General features: G+C 37.5%; 3 protein-coding genes across 7 annotated transcripts in view; 2 read left to right on the top strand and 1 right to left on the bottom strand.

Annotated features, from left to right (window-relative positions):
• The window catches only part of IQCB1 (IQ motif containing B1), a 42,303-nt gene extending 24,411 nt beyond the window's left edge, over positions 1-17,892 (top strand). For 2 of the 5 annotated variants that reach the window (XM_069554804.1, XM_069554795.1), the window contains exons 10-15: positions 316-425; positions 4,123-4,265; positions 5,868-6,016; positions 14,555-14,686; positions 16,301-16,457; positions 17,302-17,892. In XM_069554804.1, the coding sequence (XP_069410905.1) occupies positions 316-425; positions 4,123-4,265; positions 5,868-6,016; positions 14,555-14,686; positions 16,301-16,457; positions 17,302-17,531 (921 nt within the window). In that variant the 3' untranslated portion in view covers positions 17,532-17,892. Of the gene's footprint in view, positions 1-315; positions 426-4,122; positions 4,266-5,867; positions 6,017-14,554; positions 14,691-16,300; positions 16,458-17,301 lie in introns of all 5 variants that reach the window. The other 3 variants (XM_069554821.1, XM_069554813.1, XM_069554831.1) reach the window with 2 other exon arrangements.
• Positions 7,838-9,024, top strand: LOC138421266 (pirin). The gene is given in 2 exon segments (XM_070289496.1): positions 7,838-7,903; positions 8,224-9,024. Coding segments are annotated over 2 exon segments (774 nt in total). The 3' UTR covers positions 8,932-9,024.
• LOC138421143 (G2/mitotic-specific cyclin-B1) lies at positions 9,514-13,039 on the bottom strand. Its single transcript, XM_069555009.1, has one exon. The coding sequence runs from the start codon at positions 10,858-10,860 to the stop codon at positions 9,577-9,579; it is 1,284 nt and encodes a 427-aa protein (XP_069411110.1). The 5' UTR covers positions 10,861-13,039; the 3' UTR covers positions 9,514-9,576.
• Positions 17,893-18,144: the final 252 nt, after the last annotated feature.

The following is an 18,144-nucleotide window of genomic DNA, read 5'->3' as shown; positions in this document are numbered from 1 at the left end:
ATGTTAAAGCATTAAATAAGCAAAATTGTGAAATCCTTGTAATGAGAATGGAAGTGATATTAATCAGGGAGAATTTGAAGCTGACCAGACTGCATCTTGAATACATTTTAGATATTGCCTAACTGAGCCTCCTTTGGGAGATGAGGTTTAATATTCTTAGGCTGTTCCTGTCCTGCGTTTATATAAATGTTGCCTTCTGCTCAACTTATTAAAGATGGAGATTAATACTTGCCCAGGCTGATATTTTAAGAAGTAAAATTCTAAAAACAACTTGCCTAGGGATGTCTTTAAATTAATTCTGGTCTTTAATTTCAGAAACAACATAAAGCAGCTTGCTTGATTCAAGCTTATTGGAAGGGTTTCCAGACTAGAAAGAGATTGAAGAAGCTTCCATCTGCTGTGATTACTTTGCAGAGGAGTTTCAGGTAAAAAATTTGGGTGAGAGGATTGGTGATCTGAGAGGGCTGCTGCAGCTGCTAAATCGCTTCAGTCGTGTCTGACTCTGTGCGACCCCATAGACGGCAGCCCACCAGGCTCCCCCATCCCTGGGATTCTCCAGGCAAGAACACTGGAGTGGGTTGCAATTTCCTTCTCCAATGCATGAAAGTGAAAAGTGAAAGGGAAGTTGCTCAGTCATGTCCAACTCTTCGCGACCCCATGGACTGCAGCCCACCAGGCTCCTCCGTCCATGAGATTTTCCAGGCAAGAGTACTGGAGTAGGGTGCTGTTGCCTGCTCCCTGAGAGGGCTAGATATATCTTATTAGAGTATAGCTGAAAACTTAAAAGAGAAAACTTAAAGAGTTCTTTTTTTTCTTTTTCAATATTCTAGTGTATTTCTTTCATTCTTGCTTCATACATTTGTGAGTGCCAGCACTTCATTAACCTTATACTTTCAAAAGCAGAGGACATAACATAAAACAGGAATCTAATGTAACAAATAAATAATCCTATTCACTTAAGACTTTGTGAGCCAGGTCTACAGAGGGAGCCAATAATGGTCAATATCTCATTAAACCCTTAAAACCAAAAGTTGCCATAATTGTTCAAATGTAATTATGGTAAAAATATGTATGAATATTAAAAAGCTTAAGTATGTTAACCTGATTTTCCTCAGTAAATATTGTCATGGAGAGATTTGGCCATTGACATATGACATAGTTTGTCATTTATCTCTATTTCAAGTAGACTAAAAATGAAATAATGAAGACGTGGCCCAGTTTTTACATGACTACATCTAGATTCTTAGAGGCAATAAAAAGAACATACACACACGCCACCACATAGGAGTTAGCTTCTAGGTCATTGCTGATAAATTGGAGCCATCTCAGAGATGATTTCAAAAACCTAACTTAAAGCTAAATTTTAGTTCACTGAAGTGTCACTTGCATATTCCAGAAGTCAGTGTTTTTTTAAGAAAACTGAAACTATTTTAATAACTGCAGCTGTGTTTCTCAGTTACAAACATGTTTTAAAATAGTGAACTAAAATAGGCTGCATGAAGAATCACCTGTGAGATGGCCCTGCTTTCATTAATGACGTTAGGAGCTAAGTTGTTTGTATCTGTGTTTTCTTTCAGTTGCCTCTAAGAACCTGTGTGGATTAGTGGTAGGTATTGAAGCCACTCTGGCTGTGTCCCTTAATGGACATTCATTTCATTGGTAAAAGTTTCCTTCAGAGAAGACTTAAAAAGTTAACTAATATCATTGGGCATGAATTTCATTGGTAGCAAAAAAGCCACCAAGGGAATTTTTAAACATGTAATTTTTTAAACATGTTTCAAGTGCCTAATATATTCCAGAGCCTATCCTAGGTATTGGGAGAGTTAAACAGACTTGAGTTTGTATCCCTCCTTAGCAACTTATGGGCTGAATGATCTTGGACAAGTTTCCCTACCTCCCTTAGCCTCAAATTTCCCATTTATAAGGTGAGATAATTGTCTGTGTAACTCACAAGAGTAAAATAATATAAATTTTTTTAGCATGTTACTGGGCACTGAGAATGTGGTAGGGAGGGAAATGCACATTTTTTGCCATTGAAGATTTACATATCTAATTAGGCAGACAGATCTATTAAATAAATAGTATGCATAAGAGGCAAGTAGAATCCATTCAGGCATTGCTCAAAGTTTATTGTGTATCTTACCTGCTGTTTCTTTAAAAATATTATTTATTTCTTTGGTGAAATAAATTTGGGAAATGATGGATATTTTGAGAGTCACAATATATTGTTTACAAGATCCTGAGATGTTCTAGCTTTACCTTTGTAGTGAACTCAGGTAGAATAGTTACCACTCATGAATTCTACCTACTATCATTTTCAGCTGTACATCATCTTACAGTTAAAGGTGCCCCTGTGCCATGGATTCAGACTTTTAATGTTTAGTCTTACAGTAGTTGCCAAATTTGCCTATTTTCCTTTGCAATATTAAAAAATCTCTATTTACAAGTATCCTAGAATTACAGATTTTGTCCACTTAGAAGTGTATCTATGGAATCTAATTAATAGTCCACTGTTTAGAAATTCCATTTCTTTATGTAGCAACACCAGAGTGGTTATAAATATATCCCTTAAAAGGCATTTTCCATGAGGCCAAAATTACTTAAATCTCACATTATAATGAGTTTTTAATTTTTTAATCTCCAGTTCGCTCCAGGCTTGAACACCTTTTCTCTTCTAATAGTTGCAACAGTTTATGCAAAATTCTTTTACTTCCTTTGTAGCTGGGCTTTCTGCAAAGGTTATTTCTGTCTCTTTGTGGTTAGGTCATTATCTCAGAGTAATTTCCCTCTCCCTTGTTATTTTGGGGGAGGGACTACCCACCACTCATAATCATGGACCGAGATTCATCAGAGCTTCGGATTAAACGGGGTATTCTGTTATAGTCACACTCTTTTTAAAGCACTTTTGTGGGGCTTTCTTTTTATTTAATCATTTTTCATGGTCAGAAACTTCATTTTCTGTTAAAATTTCGTTTTCTGCCCTTTTCCTCAGCAAGGTTTTCTGAAGCAGCTAACAGCCATCTCAGTTACCCTCAGGAAAGCTCACAATTTGCCTGCCTCTAATATGGTGCTGGTATTTAAGTTATCTTATTTGTTTTACTTGTAGGGGAAGAAAACAATTTTTTCCCTCCATCTATTTTAGGTTCATTGGTTGGGGTCATGAAGACTATACTGACAGAAACAAAAACAGATTAACAAAAGAAAAACAATTTAACTTGTGAAGCACACACAACATGGAAGAAACCTGACATGATGCATAACTTACAAGGGGTGGTTAGAATTTGGGTTTATATAGTTCCTGCTTTCTGAGATGGCCCACACTCTGTCCGTGGAATGTGTTTCTCCCAGGGTTGTTGTAGCCTTTTGAGACAGACCACATTCTGTCTATGTAATATGTGTCTCTCTAAATAAATCCACTTCTTACCTAAAAAAAAGAGAAGAACTTGGGCTTAATTTTATATATATATATTTTATATATTATATATATATTTTATATATAATATATATATATTATATATATAAAGAATAATTTATAGAGAAGTGACAGGTGAAAAGGGTTTTAGGCTTCTAAGGACAGTGAACTGTGGGAAGGTAAGTATATTGGGGAAAGTAAATATGTTGGGGAACTAACTAATGAAAGATATGTGTTATTTGTGCAGGTCTGTCTTAGCATAACTTTCCATCTTCATGGCCAAACCTTGGGAGGAAAAGTTTGTGACAGTCATTTCTCAGATGTTTCTGCTTTTAGTCAATTAAGAGACACTCTGGGAAGACTTCTTTCTATGCTTCATCATTCTCTTTTGCCTCCAGCTCAAAACAGTGTTTATGCCAAAGTGGCATATTCCACTACCTTTCAACTTCCCCTTGAAACTGATCTCAAAGGCATAACTGTATCTCTTTGTTTGCCTTAGGAACAGTGATTATAGGCAGCAATCACTCAGATAAATGTTAGTTGAGTTAAATGAACAAAATCCATTAAGTACTTCTTTGAAATATTTATTTAAAAAACTTTTTTGCTCTCTGTATTTATATGATTACTAGCGAGGTTAAGCCTTTTTTGATATACTTCTTGAGTAGATATATGATTATGGAAATTATGTGTACTTAATGTTTCCGTCATAGATCTAAACGAACAAAGATGTTAATGAAGCTAAGTAGACAGAAGGAAGAAGAGGACCACAGATTACAGCTGCAAATTCAAAGGCAGAGAGCCATGAGACTTTCCCGAGAAGTACGGCTGAATATGCTTGAAATAGTTCATCCAGGTGTGTGGCATTATCGGTTTATAAGCATAAGATCGATAGGGTAGTTTTGATAAACCAAATTTCCTAGCTACCTGATGAGTTAATTTTTAAATGTGAACCTTTACCCCTGTTTCAACTTTTTCAGGTCTTAATAAATCTCTTCAGTCAAAAAAAATTCTCATTTTTTTCTGATTAGACTTACTAGTTGATGATGAGCAATTTCTCCACTAATTCTTCTTAATTTTCAGATAAATCAGTGAAACATAAAATTTTATGCTTAAAGATAGATGTCTTTGACATAAAGAAAGAACCCCTTGAACTTAAGTAAGGTATTATAATATTGCTACATTGAAACATTCTGCCCTCAGAACTTAACTCATGATTCAGTACAAACCTGGTGACACCTTCTTGCCATCTTTGATACACAAAGCTGAAATTAATATTAAAGTGTAGCCTGGAAAATCTGAGTCATTTCAAGATTCCTTTTTTATTTCTTCCCCTTCCTACTACTTATTCCCAGTATCCCTCAGTAGCCTCTTACTTTTCTTCCTTTCCCTTAAATATAGATCTTTCCCAGGGTTCCTTCTTTACCCTTTTATTCTCATATTGCTCTTCCTGGGGTATCCCATCCATAACTGTAGCTTCAATTACCAAATGAGTGCTTAGCATTCTTAAGTCTTGTCTGCATCCTCACCCTTTTTCTTAAGATCTAGACCAGCCCTACCCAACAGAACTTTCTACAAAATGAAATGTTCTTTGTCTGCACTGTTCAGTACAGTGCCAATGGTTAGAGATAGCTGTTGACTTGAAATGTGGCTAGTGCACTTGAGGGCCTTAAATTTTATTTTATTGTCTTTAAGTAGCCATTTGTGTCTAGTGCTTACTACATTGGACAGCACAGCTCTGTAGCCAGGTGCTTATTGATTAGCTTTGCTTAGATAGCCACAACCATCCCCAAAGCTAGTCATTATCTGTCCCCACGGATTTCCACTTCCTGTATTCCTAATCTCTCAGGTAATTGCACCAGCAGTCTACTCAATGTCCCAAATATGAGACATCCTGGAATTCTTTCCCCTCCCTCCACATGTAGTTCACCACTAAATCCTATGAATTTTGGCACTATCTCTCAAATATATCCTTTTTAATTTTTAAAATTAAAATTTTTTTAAATTTTAAATTTAAAAATTAAATTAGTTACTGTGAACCCTAGGATATATGCTGACCAATTGCTAGAAACTAAAAAATTATCTGTAGAACCAAGTGAGTGACTAAAGAGAAATTTAGAACCATATAGAGTAAGTAACGTATATGCACAGTGTGCCCTTTCCTTTTGGTGGTACTGAATGACTTTCTATTTACTTATGATTCTTTTTTTCTAAATATTCTTGCTATTGGATTTTTAGTCCTTTCTCGTTCCTAAGACTCAAAATAATTATGTGAGTCTTTTTTCTAAAGATATGTAAACTGAGAAGGCTTTTGGAGCTCTTGTAAAATAATAGAATTGGGAAAATCGTATTGAAAATAATTAAAGGACTACAAGATTGTTACTTTGATTGTCCTGATTCTAGAGTTTGAGAAAGCATAGAAGTGAGTATGTTATAATAGTGTCTGTCATCTTTTTAGGTCAGGTGGAAAAACATAATCGGGAAATAGAAGAGAAATCAGCATTGATTATCCAGAAACATTGGAAAGGGTACAGGGAAAGGAAAAATTTTCACCAACAGAGGCCATCTCTTACGGAATATAAAGCGGCTGTCATACTTCAGAGAGCAGTAAGTCTGATGTAGTAAAAAGAGTACTGGATTAGTAGGCAGAGACATGGGTTCAAACTTGACTTTTGCTGTTTACCTGCTGTAAAGTCTTGGTTAAGTCTTTTAACTTAGCTTTTTCTAAGCCTTTGTTTCTTCCTCTGTCAGAACCTCCTTAGGGCCAAAATGACTTAGATATTCAGTCCTTATTACTTTGATAGAACCTTGTGCATCATTTACCAAAATGCAGTGTTGTTATTAGTTTTTTTTTGTTTTTATTTGAACTATGAGCATCTTAAGGTTAAATCACTAAGTCTTATTTATTGTCTACCTCTCGCATGTGCTTGATACATGAATGAATGTCTACCCTGTGTTTTTCACTCAGTTATGTGGATCAGATGACCTAATTTATGGGAAAGTATTTCATCAGTTGTAAAGTCCTCTTTAAGTGCAGCATGTCATATTGGATGTTTTCAATGCATAGATAATATATTAGTTATAATAAGATCATTATAATTCTTGAATTATAGAATGGTATTCTTCAGTGATTTTCCTGGGGTTTATATGGAGCATAGTAATATTTTATAGCACAACTCTGTCTATTTCACTTAATATCTAGTTTTCCTAATATATAGTTATTTACTTACACATGGTTAACGTTCATATTAGGATTTCAGTCATATAGCATTTAGATTTATAATCCCTATTATAAAGTTTTAGGTCAGTTTCAGTTTTTCACAGTCAGAGATTTTGAACAGTCTCTGTTGATTTCTCTGATTAAGCTTTTACAAGTCTTTTTCAAACCATTGAAAAAACAGAGTGGTACTCTATTCTGAGAGAGATAGTCTGCTGCCTTCATTTTTCTCATTCAGGCCAAGTCTGCAACAGATGGTCCTGTTCTGTCACTGAATCACATCCATGCATGCTGTTTACCTTCTGATAAGCAAGGCCATCTAAGGATTAGCCCATAGATACCAGTGTTAGCCCTGGAGGAGGGCATGGCAACCCACTCCAGTATTCTTGCTTGGAGAATCCCCATGGACAGAGGAACCTGGCAGGGTACAGTCCATGGGATCGCAAAGAGTTGGACATGACTGAGCGACTAAGCATAGCACAGCACTAGTGTTAGAGACTGATGGTGAAAGGAGGAGCCTGTAGATCCTTTCTAATACCTTTGCCACATGACCACCTCCTTTTTTTTTCCCCCTGTGCTGCTTGTCATATGGGCTCTTAGTTCCCTGACCAGGGATCAAACCCATTCCCACTGCAGTGGTGCAGTAGAAGTGCAGCGTCTTAACCACTGGACTACCAGGGAAGTCCCAAATTTTTTATTTTGATTACATGTTGAAATGCTAATATTTTACATATAATGAGTTATGCTTATGTAACTCAGTACATGCAAAATACTAATTTAACCTCTTTTTACCTTTTACCCTTTGTAAACCGGCTAATTTCAAATTACACATCCTTACTCATGTAGACAGCTTAGGGTTTTCGGTAGTAGTATAGTATTGGAATTAAATTTGAAGAATTAGCTGCCTTTACCCTTTTAATGCTCCAGGATTTTCTTTTCTTGCTTTTACATCTCTTAAGAAGCTCAAAGGGGGCCCCCAAGAGCATGGGACTACCGGGCATCAATAGGGCCAAGCAGGGTCAGTGCTGGTGGTCAGTTAGCAGAACCCTGCCCTCCTTGGCTGGCTTTAGACTCCCAGGGGAGTCGCTGCGAGAGATGGCCAGAGACGCTTAACTGGTCCTCTGCAATTTGGTGCAAATGGCAGACAACCTTTCTTTTGCAGAGCACTATGATCTGCTAAGCCTATAAACGTTCTCTTTTTATTCTTCAACATGGTGTCCTCCAAAGTTACCCTGTTAGTGCTCAGCCAGGAGCAGTCAGAAGGGGTTGAAGCATGGGTATGCAGGAGTATTGGCAGACCTGAGTTTTAAAATCTGGCTCCATTTTTACTGTTTGATGAATTTAAAGGTAGTAGTCCAGGCGGAGAAGGCAATAGCAACCCAGTCCAGTACTCTTGCCTGGAAAATCCCATGGACAGAGGAGCCTGGTGGGCTCCAGTCCATGGTGTCGCGAAGAGTCAGACACAACTGAGTGACTTCACTTTCATTTTTCACTTCCATGCACTGGAGAAGGAAATGGCAACCCACTCCAGTGTTCTTGCCTGGAGAATCCCAGGGACGGGGGAGCCTGGTGGGCTGCCATTTATGGAGTCGCACAGAGTCGGACACAACTGAAGCGACTTAGCAGCAGCAGCAGACCAGGTGGATTTCCTGATCACCCGCACTGAGGTTTTGAAATGATATCTTACCTCCTGGAAGGGGGGTGTAGCATAGCTCAGGAAGACTGCCGTGGACATGTTGGTCAGTTGAACTCAGGAGGCCTGTACTGGATGATCTCAGGCTGGGGCATTGTGCATGAGGAGACGCCTTGCTCAGAGGAGCCAGTCCATGACCTTCAACTGTGGGTTAATTTGAGGAGCTCACAGAAGATATTGGAGCCTTGGTACCCGGAACTGAAAAGCAGTGAAATCCCTAAACCCAGTAAGGATAGTGTGACCATTGCTGTCATTTCTGAAGAAGCCCTGGGAGTCAAGTCGAAGATTTACATCTACACACCAACCTTATATTTGGACTTCAAATTGGACAAAGGAGCAAAGCATTCCCAGCCTATTCCTAAAGGGTGGACAAGCTCCCTTTGTACCATATCTGGAAATGTGTATACTGTACCTGATAATATGCAACAAAAAACAGAACCTCATCACACAGCTGTGTTAGGGGAAGGTGACAGTGTCCAGGTGGAGAATAAAGATCCTGAGAGAAGCCACTCCATCCTAATTCTTGAGGCGCCATTAAGAGAACCAGTTGTTCAGCATGGAAAAGTGTACTTACCCTTAGAGAATCCAAAATGTGATGCTTTCTTGACTTGAAATTTTTGTAATCTTCTGTTTATTGTCAGTGAGGTGCTACTAATTTTCAAACATAACTTAGACCTTCATGAAAGGACACAGCCTCATATACTGCAGAGATACCAAAACTATGACGAGATTATTTTTATCAAGTCAGTTCAGTCCTTGACATTAGCCAGTGCTATTTAACTGACAACTACAGTGAATCTTTAAAGTTCTTACCACAAGAATTCTGTAACTGTGTATGGCAACAGATGTTAAGTATACCTACTGTGACAGCCGTTTCTGAATATGCACAAATATCAACATTATGTTGGACACCTGAAATATAATATTGTATGTCAATAATATCATACCTCAATTTTAAAAAATAAAGAAGATAAAAAGAACTAAAACTTCAAAAATGGTTGTGAAAGAGCCAAGCCTAAGAATATTTTGAATAAAGAGATTGCCATTCCTGATGACAGTTTGCAATGGGTGAAGGAGATATAATTGCATTTGTTTATCTGAAATTTGGTCTTTATAAATCATTCACAATCTTAGTTTTTTTTTTTTTAAGTAAAAAGAACTACAACTTTATTAAAAGTAAATAAATGTAACATATAATATGTACAGATGGCACATGGTGCCAATTTTATTTGCAGATAGTATTCCAAAGTTCACAAGTTACACCTTTGCCACAGCCTTGGCTAAATCTTGAACTAGTGCAGAATTCAGCTGTGCTAGAGTGCTGATCTTAGCATGCTTAGATGTGGCATACTTGTTCTTGATAGTCATGTGCTTTGAAAGCCCACGGTTCACCATGACCACATTCTTTGCCAGGTGTTGCATAACAACAAGCAGGGATTCTTCAGTGTATGACAGGTAATGCTGTAGAGTTGGTGTCCATTCACCATTATCAAGAATTTTCAGTGCTAAGCAAAAAGCTCCTGCTGCAATCTGAGAAGGAGGAAAGTGCACCATATCGTAGTCCAGCATAGTTAGTTCCATCAAATATTTGGCCAGAGTATGTAGCTCAACATCAACCTCTCCAATCTTAGATGCTCTCCGAAGGAAATGCAGGGGTAGAGGGCGGCCCAGACTAAAATTTAAAGCTCTCAGAATCTTCATTTCCATCTGTCTGATTTGAAACTTGGTGTAGGTGTTGTCAGTCACAAAGGCAAAGTCACCGATTTCTGGAGGGTACATTTCCTCATATTTGCTTGCAACAAACATGGCAGTGACTCCCACCAGCTGCAGCATCTTCTTGGGCACACAGTTATCCTGCATGAACCGATCAATTATGGAAACAGTCATGTACATGGTCTCCTGCAGTAACCTGAATTTCATTTGAACTTGCACTAGCCAGTCAATCAGGATGGCTCTCATGTTTCCAGTGACTTCACGACCCATTAGGTATTTTGGTTTGACTGCTTGCTCTTCCTCAAGTTGTCTTAGATAAGCATAGATATCTTTTACATATTCGCTACAAAGGTTTGGATCCGCTCCGTCTTCTGCATCCACATCACTCACTGCAAGAATTACATCTGAGAAAGCCTGACACAGATATTCTTCTGCAGGGGCACAGCCAGATGTTTCCATGGGGCTTGGAGACGGAGTATCGACCAAAATAGGCTCGGGGGAAAGTTTCTCTTCCTTAACAGGCTCGGGTTCCCGCTCTGGCTCCGGCTGGGGCTCCGGCACAGGTACAGGAGCCTTTTCCAGAGGTTTTGGTACTTTTTTAGCAATAACTTTTCCAGCAGGTAAAGTTTTTGCTTCCTTTTTCAGAGGCAGTTTGGCCTGCGGTTGTTCACTGACTTTGTTACCGATGTCTCCAAGCGCTGTTCGGGGCCTCAGCCCGGGCTTAGAGGTTGCAACACCGGCCACAGGCACGCGCTTGGCCCCTGCCATACTGATCTTCGCCTTATTTTCAGCATTAATCTTCGTGTTCCTGGTGATCCGGAGCGCCATGGCTTCTTCTGCACCAGGCAGCAGCTCAGCGAGGAGGAGAGCACTGGAGCCCCCAACCAGCCGGGAGCTTGAATCAACCACAGGCACAATCTTAGTTTAAAAACTTGTTTTACACTCCTTAGGAATCGGATGCTGGGAAGATAACTGTTTGCTGTTTACATATCCTGAGTTTGTTTCAAACTAAGAACTACAGAATGCATACCATTTTAGTGGTAGAAAAAAATATTCTCATCACCCAGAACTTTCTGAATGTCTGCTTCTACTCTTCATTTTTTATGAACACAAATGAATAGATTTCTCAGGCCATTTTTGATTTCAGAAATGTGGAAAATGACTTTGAAAGAGCCAAAACCTGAAAATCAAATATTGGAAATGAGTGACAAGCACAAGGGCAGGTCTGACTGCCTTCTGGAATTTTCGTTTGTGGGATCCACCTATTCATATTCAATGCATCCAATTTCCAAAGCTGACTTTGCCAGTGCTTCTAAAGAATTCCACGCTAAAGTGATAAACATGGTTTTTACAGCAATGAATGTGAGATATTTCCTGGCACCAGCAAATAAACCTAATTATTGGTTCTTTTACAAAAAAGTAACAAAGCTCAGAAAGAAGGTGATGTTTGCTTGTATCTCCTCTCTAGAGCCAGAATGATAGCTAATTCTTGCTACCTGATTATAGAAGAAAAGTACCATGTATACATATCCAATGAAGACCAACTGCAAAAGCACTTAAAAGAACAAGCCATTGGCAGTTGAAAAAAATAAACATTTGGTGATAGATATAATCTCAGAGAGTCCTAAAATAACAAAGAATGAAGAAGAGACAGAGAAAGAGATGTCAAGGTGAACTTTATCTGATCTAAGGGCAAAACTTCCCCTGTTCTGGAAACTTTGAGTTCCCAGCATAGCATCATAAACCTGACTTGGTACTAAAAACAAGAGGTAGAGAGAGGAAGGATAGGAAGTATAAGGAAGAAAAATCAAGAAAAGGGAAGAACAGAAGAAAAGGAGAAAAATCTCTCAATAGAATGAAAACACAGTTGAAGGCTTGAGTACTATAGTAAAAACATAAGGAAAGTTTATATACTAATGTGAAAACCTCCAGCCCCTTTTTACTTCTCAGCTCTCAGTGCTATCACCCAGGCTTAAATCCTATTGAAAGTATTTTCTTGAGGAAATCTGAACAGTCCAAGAGAATAGTTAAACTCATTTTGAGGTCCTCCAATGAAACAGCCCAGTTCAGTAGCCCTAAAAAGAAGTACATAGTAGATTAACCCTACCCTCATGCTCAGCATTTCTAAACAGCTGAAAGTATCACTGGACATCTGAGGAAAGCTAATGCCAAACAAACAGAATAATACTACTTGGTGGAAACAGCTATTGCAGGGATAAGAAGACATTTTAAATGTATTATTTTCTCAGAGAGCTAAAAGAAAATAATACATGAAATAAAATCAAGATGCTATATAACAGGGAACAAATATAATAAAATTTGCCAGAAAAAATAATACAAGATATAATAAAAGGGATAGGAAAAAAGGTCTGGGAAATCTAGAGAAAGAGGAAAGAGAACCAGTCTAAGAGGTCACATATCCAAACATGTGAAACAGAGAAGGAAAAAAGGAGAGAAAATAAAATAGTTTGATTTCCCAGAACCAAATACCATGTGGTTTAGTTCAAAAGGACTGACCAACTGTCCATTACAAAGACAGAAATACACTCACATTTATTTCACATTACTGTGAAATACACTGGGAACAAAAGTACTCTTCAACAACATGATTGGAAGCTAAAAGGTATTGGAGTTAGGCTGACACATATTTGAGGGAAAATGACTTCCAATTAGAATTCTGCATCCAACCAAACCATCAGTTAAAAATAAAGATAGACTATAAAGATACATTTATGCATCACAAATCTCTGAAACAAAGGAATAACTCAAGAAAGGAATCCAGAAAACACAAAGGAAAAATGGGAAGAGTCACCAAGATGATGGTGAATGGGGATATCTGGATAATAGCTATACACAAAGAATAGAGAACAACTGATCCAGATTGGAGCAGGTCAAAAAGCTCCGGAATGTATATCCAAGAAAATTAATTTGGTAGATTGCCTGATACGTTTTACTATAAGGACAATTAGGGCAGAAGTTGTTATATATAATCAGTGATAAATACATAGAAAAATAAGGAAAATAACAGAATTATTAATTCCTTGCTTATTTTTCTAATGTATTAAAATATGCAAGGAAGAAAAAAGTAATCATCATATACTATATGATCATAAATAGCCTTTATGTAGGCATAAACACTGAACATGAACATAACTAAAACTATGATTTAATAATATTGAATATTTAGAGATATAGAAAGTATGTGTGAAAGAGAGCTAAGTCCTTACCTTTCATATAAGAAAATCAATAGATAATACCTGTTACTGAAAAAAATCTCAAAAATGTAGATAGAAATAAACATCAGTAGAAAAACCTGAAAGAATTAAAGTTGATGTCTTTCAGCGGAGAGGACAGGATAACTCGGCAGAGAGCTGTAAATTTTAACAGTTCTTCTAAAACTGATACTTTAAACAATAGAGTTACATCAACAAATTTTTGGAAAGCATCAAATTGTAAAATATATTAGGTTGCAGGTCATGTAGTTTTCTTGCAACTCTTCAGCTCTATAGTTGTAGCACAAAAGAAATTGTAGACAGTATGGAAACAAATGAGCATGATTGTGTTTCAATGAACATTTGTAGACACTGAATTTTGAATTTCCTTTAATTTTCATGTCATAAAATAATTCTTTTCCTTTTGAACTTCATAATCATATAAAATGTAAAAGGGCTTGTCTGGTGACTCAGACAGTAAAGAATCTGCCTGCGGTGCAGGTGACCTTGGTTCAGTCCCTGGGTCAGAAAGATCTGGAGAAGGGAATAGGTACCCATTCCAATATTCTTGCCTGGAGAATTCCATGGACAGAGGAGCCTGGCAGGCTACAGTCTATGGGATCGCAAAGAATCGGACACAACTGAGCAACTAACACTTGCACTTCACTTTCAAAATGTAAAAAAATCATTCTTCTCCAGCTACTCAAAAACAGCAGCTGGATTTGATCTGTGGGCCATAATTTTCCAACTTTTGCCTTTAATAATGTGAACGTAGAACAAATAAGAGTGAAAAAAAATGGACAAAATAATGTCTTGTCTCCTAATCTTGCCTGTTATAAGATTTCTTATCAGGAATTCATTCTGAAGAACAAAAGGAAGCACATTTGTTTACCAAACTTTTTCTAATATAGTGTCTCCTTGATCTTTACTATCTTTTGGCTAAGTAGAATTGGGGGTCCCTGTTTTCTGTAGACATAGAACCTGTCTTATGGAGATTGAGTGACTTGCCCAAAATCGAACAGGTTTGTAAGGGACTAGAACTTAGACTAGAACCCAGAGCTGGTTCCCTGTTTTTTGCCTTCTGTAAAAATAATACATGAATATTTCCTTATAAAATATTAAAACACCACAAAAGATTATAATGATAAAGTTATTGTCTTCTGTCACATCTGTCATCTCTCCCTCTATACACACTATAAGTTAACAACTATTACAGTGTTGTCCTACTATATATTGTTGTAGAAAGAAAATAGTTCTATCAGTCAGGGAAGAAAAATCACAAGTTTTGTTTTTGTTTTTTTTTTCCCCAGACTCTTAAATTCTTAGCAAAATGTCGTAAGAAAAAGAAACAATTTGCTCCTTGGCCTGGACTCAGAGAACTCACTGATGCACGCAGAATTGAACTGAAACAACAAGTGGATGACTATATCAGAAGACATCCAGTGTGTAGGCTTTTGTGTTACATTATTGCAGTGTGTGATACTCACCAACAAATAAGTGTCTCAGTTGTATGTGTACATTTATTGTTGGCATAAGGTAATGCAATGGCTTTATTGTAGCCTTACCATGGCATTACCTTGACTTTACTATGGCTTTGGAGTCTTAATAATTGTGTGGACCGTAAAGTCAATAGTAAAGGACACTTCACTTCAACTTAGTGGTTTTCCATACTGTATCAGCGAGACTGTTGGTACATCCTTATCAACATTTATTATTTTCACATCCTAATGAACATGAAGTGGTATTGTGATTTGGGTTTATTTACATTCTGTAATAATTAGTGATTTTTAACATCTCTTTTGTGCTTATTGCTTATTTATATATCCTTCTTTGGAGAAAGTTCAATTGAAGTCCTTTACCCATTTTTAATCAGGTTTTTTTTTTTTTAGTGTTGAGTTTTAGGAATTCTCTGTATATTCTGGATATTAATTCCTTATCAGATGTATGATTTGCAAATATTTTCTTCCATTCTGTGGGCTGCCTTTTACTCTATTGATAGTGTCCTTTGATGCATAAAACTTTTTCATTTTGATGAAGTATAATTTGTCTAATTTTTGCTGTTGTCTGTACCTTCACAGTGTCATATTAAAGAAATCATTGCCAAATCTAATATCATAAAGCTTTCCCTCTATCTTTTCTTCTAAGAGTTTTGTAATTTTAGCCCTTATTGTTTAGGGCTTTGATCTCTATTTTTTATTAATGCACTGTGCATGATTCTGATGCATTCTTCTATTTAAAAAAGAAGTACTGCTTTAGCCATGCCCTAGTACAACTGTTACTCTGTGGCTGACAGGTAAGATGTTAGTTAGAACAAGGCAGCATCCATGATCCAGGAACTGGAATACCTGAGAAAACTGTAGTGTTAGAAACTTTTATCAGTTTCAGTGTTGAGGTTATGTCATCCTTGTTCTAAATATTAATAATTAGGTCAGTTCCCTTTAAAGTAGCTAACTAGCCAGAAGAATATGATCCTTTGAATGATTCTGTCCCATGTTCTTTGAAATTAGAAGCTATATAATATTATGGCTTAGATAAGTTTGAGAGAAGGAATAGGATAAGAAGTAAGGCAGTTTCTCAGGTGGGGTTCAGAACAAAGGGATTGGTCCTGTTACTCCTCCAGGCCAGTGTCTTTACCAAACCATTTGTAATTTTCACTGTGATTCCTCAATCGTACCTCTTCTCCCAGAATATTACACTATGTGAGGAAGTGAGGTATAGGAGTATATCAAAAAGAATTTTGCCCACTTGCATTTTCAATGAAATCTGCTTTTAAGAAGTTATTTAATGTTTGTTCAAGAGTACAAGATCGGGCTTCCCTGATGGCTCAGTGGTAAAGAATCTGCCTGCCAATGCAGGAGACATGGGTTCAGTCTCTAGTCCAGGAAGATCCCACATGCTTTGGGGCAACTAAGCCCATCCACCATAACTACTGAGTCTGTGCTCTAGAGCCCAGGAGCCAGAACTACTGAACCCACATGCAGCAACTAGTGAAAGTGAAACATACTTTGATATATGTGTCCTTCGTGTGACAATTTTCTTCTGTCGTTTGTTCCCAGGGCTCTCAGGTATCAGATGTGACCAGCAGGGAGCTCCATTCCCAAGCACAAGAACGACTGCAACACTACTTCTTGGGCAGGGCTCTAGAAGAGAGATCTCAACAGCACAGGGAGGCACTGATGGCTCAGATCAACACCAACATTGAACAGTTGATGAGTATGTGCTCATTCCATTTTTGTTTCCTAAAAGGAACACCCTATGCAAGATTTTGGTGACAGCCATAATCTTCAGAAGGAAAATAGCATTTAGTGGTCTATTAGCTCATTTCCTATCCTCAGAAATTTCTACTTCTGGATCATATCAGCACACAATGTTTTCAACTGATGCAAATCCCATAACCTTCCTGACTGCTTCCCTCAGCCTTTCTATCATTCATATGTACCAACTCAGACAAAGTTATTAATTTCAAAGATGCTGAGCCCTACTAGCCAGATTCTGTTATATAATAAGAAAAGCTTCTTAAGCCTACTTTAAAAGTAGATAATGACAGTATTTTATGGTGCCATTTTATATTTTTAATGAATCATTTTCACAAAAACTAATTCACCTACTTCTCACAACTGCTGATACATTAAATGAGAGATCTCGTCCATGAAGCCAGTGTTTCAGACAGGTTCTGAAACACTTATTACTTGTGGAGCAGAAGGGGTCAGGATCCTCTGTTTAGTGCCATTTACTTGTAAATTTTGTATTTTTGAATGGATAGGTGACTAGAACTGAGCCTCTCATCTGTAAGAATTCTGCTATTTGTTTTTAAGTTCCTACTCTTTTAAATAAACCATCTAAAAAAATATCTACCTCTTTATTCTTTCCCTTTAAACACAGAAGGATGGGCTACATCTTGTGAATAGTCACATGCCAACTACAGCTGGCAACAATAGACTCAGAGTTAGAATCTAGTTTCTGCTGCTATTGCAGAGTTCCAGCTTTGCAGTTTCTATGTTTCTGTTTGTCTGGTACAGAACTCTTCCACTCACCTGTTTATTTTTTGTTACTACAGAATCACCAAGTCTGAAGGAGGCAGAAGGAAAAGATCCTGAGCTCTTCCTAAGTAGATCCAGGCCTGTGGCAGCCAAAGCCAAGCAGGCCCATCTTACCACCCTGAAACATATACAAGCACCCTGGTGGAAGAAGCTTGGGGAAGAAGCAGGAGATGATATTGATGTCCCAAAGGATGAACTTAATATAGAATTAGGAACTTTATTCATTGGTGGAACCAAACCACCTTAAAGGAGTTACCTGGAGGAATGACATATCTATATTTAAATAGATTATATTGGTTCTACCTCTGACATGCTAGTAGACTAGTGTTATCCGTAACTCATGGCTTTCTAGAGGTTCTTCTCTAAACAAGACTTGATGGATATAGGCAAAGAGTTATTTTCTACCTCAATTTCAATTCTTTTCTTTTTCCACACCTCCATCCTTGGCCACACATACAAATTGGTATGGCTTTTATTATGAAACTAAATTCATCATTGTATTCTGTTATTAATATATATTTGAAATGTGATATTTCTTTTTTTGTTTCTGCTGTTTTCCAACTAAAGGTGTTTTCTCAATAAATATTTTCAACAATTGTTCTGAAAAACTTGTCAGGTTTACTTCAACTTTTCACATTTATTGATTTTTCTGTTAAATAGGCTTCCCAGATAGCGCAGTGGTAAAGAATCTGCCTGCAATATAGGAAACACAGGAGGCACAAGTTCAATCCCTGGGTCAGGAAGATCCCCTGGAGGAGGAAATGGCAACCCACTCCAGTTTTCTTGCCTGGAAAATCCCATGAACAGAGGAGCCTGGAGGGCTGTAGTCCATGGGATCTCAAAGAAGCAGACATGACTTA

Source organism: Ovis canadensis, chromosome 1, assembly GCF_042477335.2.
Source record: "Ovis canadensis isolate MfBH-ARS-UI-01 breed Bighorn chromosome 1, ARS-UI_OviCan_v2, whole genome shotgun sequence".
Classification (NCBI taxonomy): Eukaryota; Metazoa; Chordata; class Mammalia; order Artiodactyla; family Bovidae; genus Ovis; species Ovis canadensis.
This window is presented reverse-complemented; position numbering and strand designations above follow the sequence as displayed.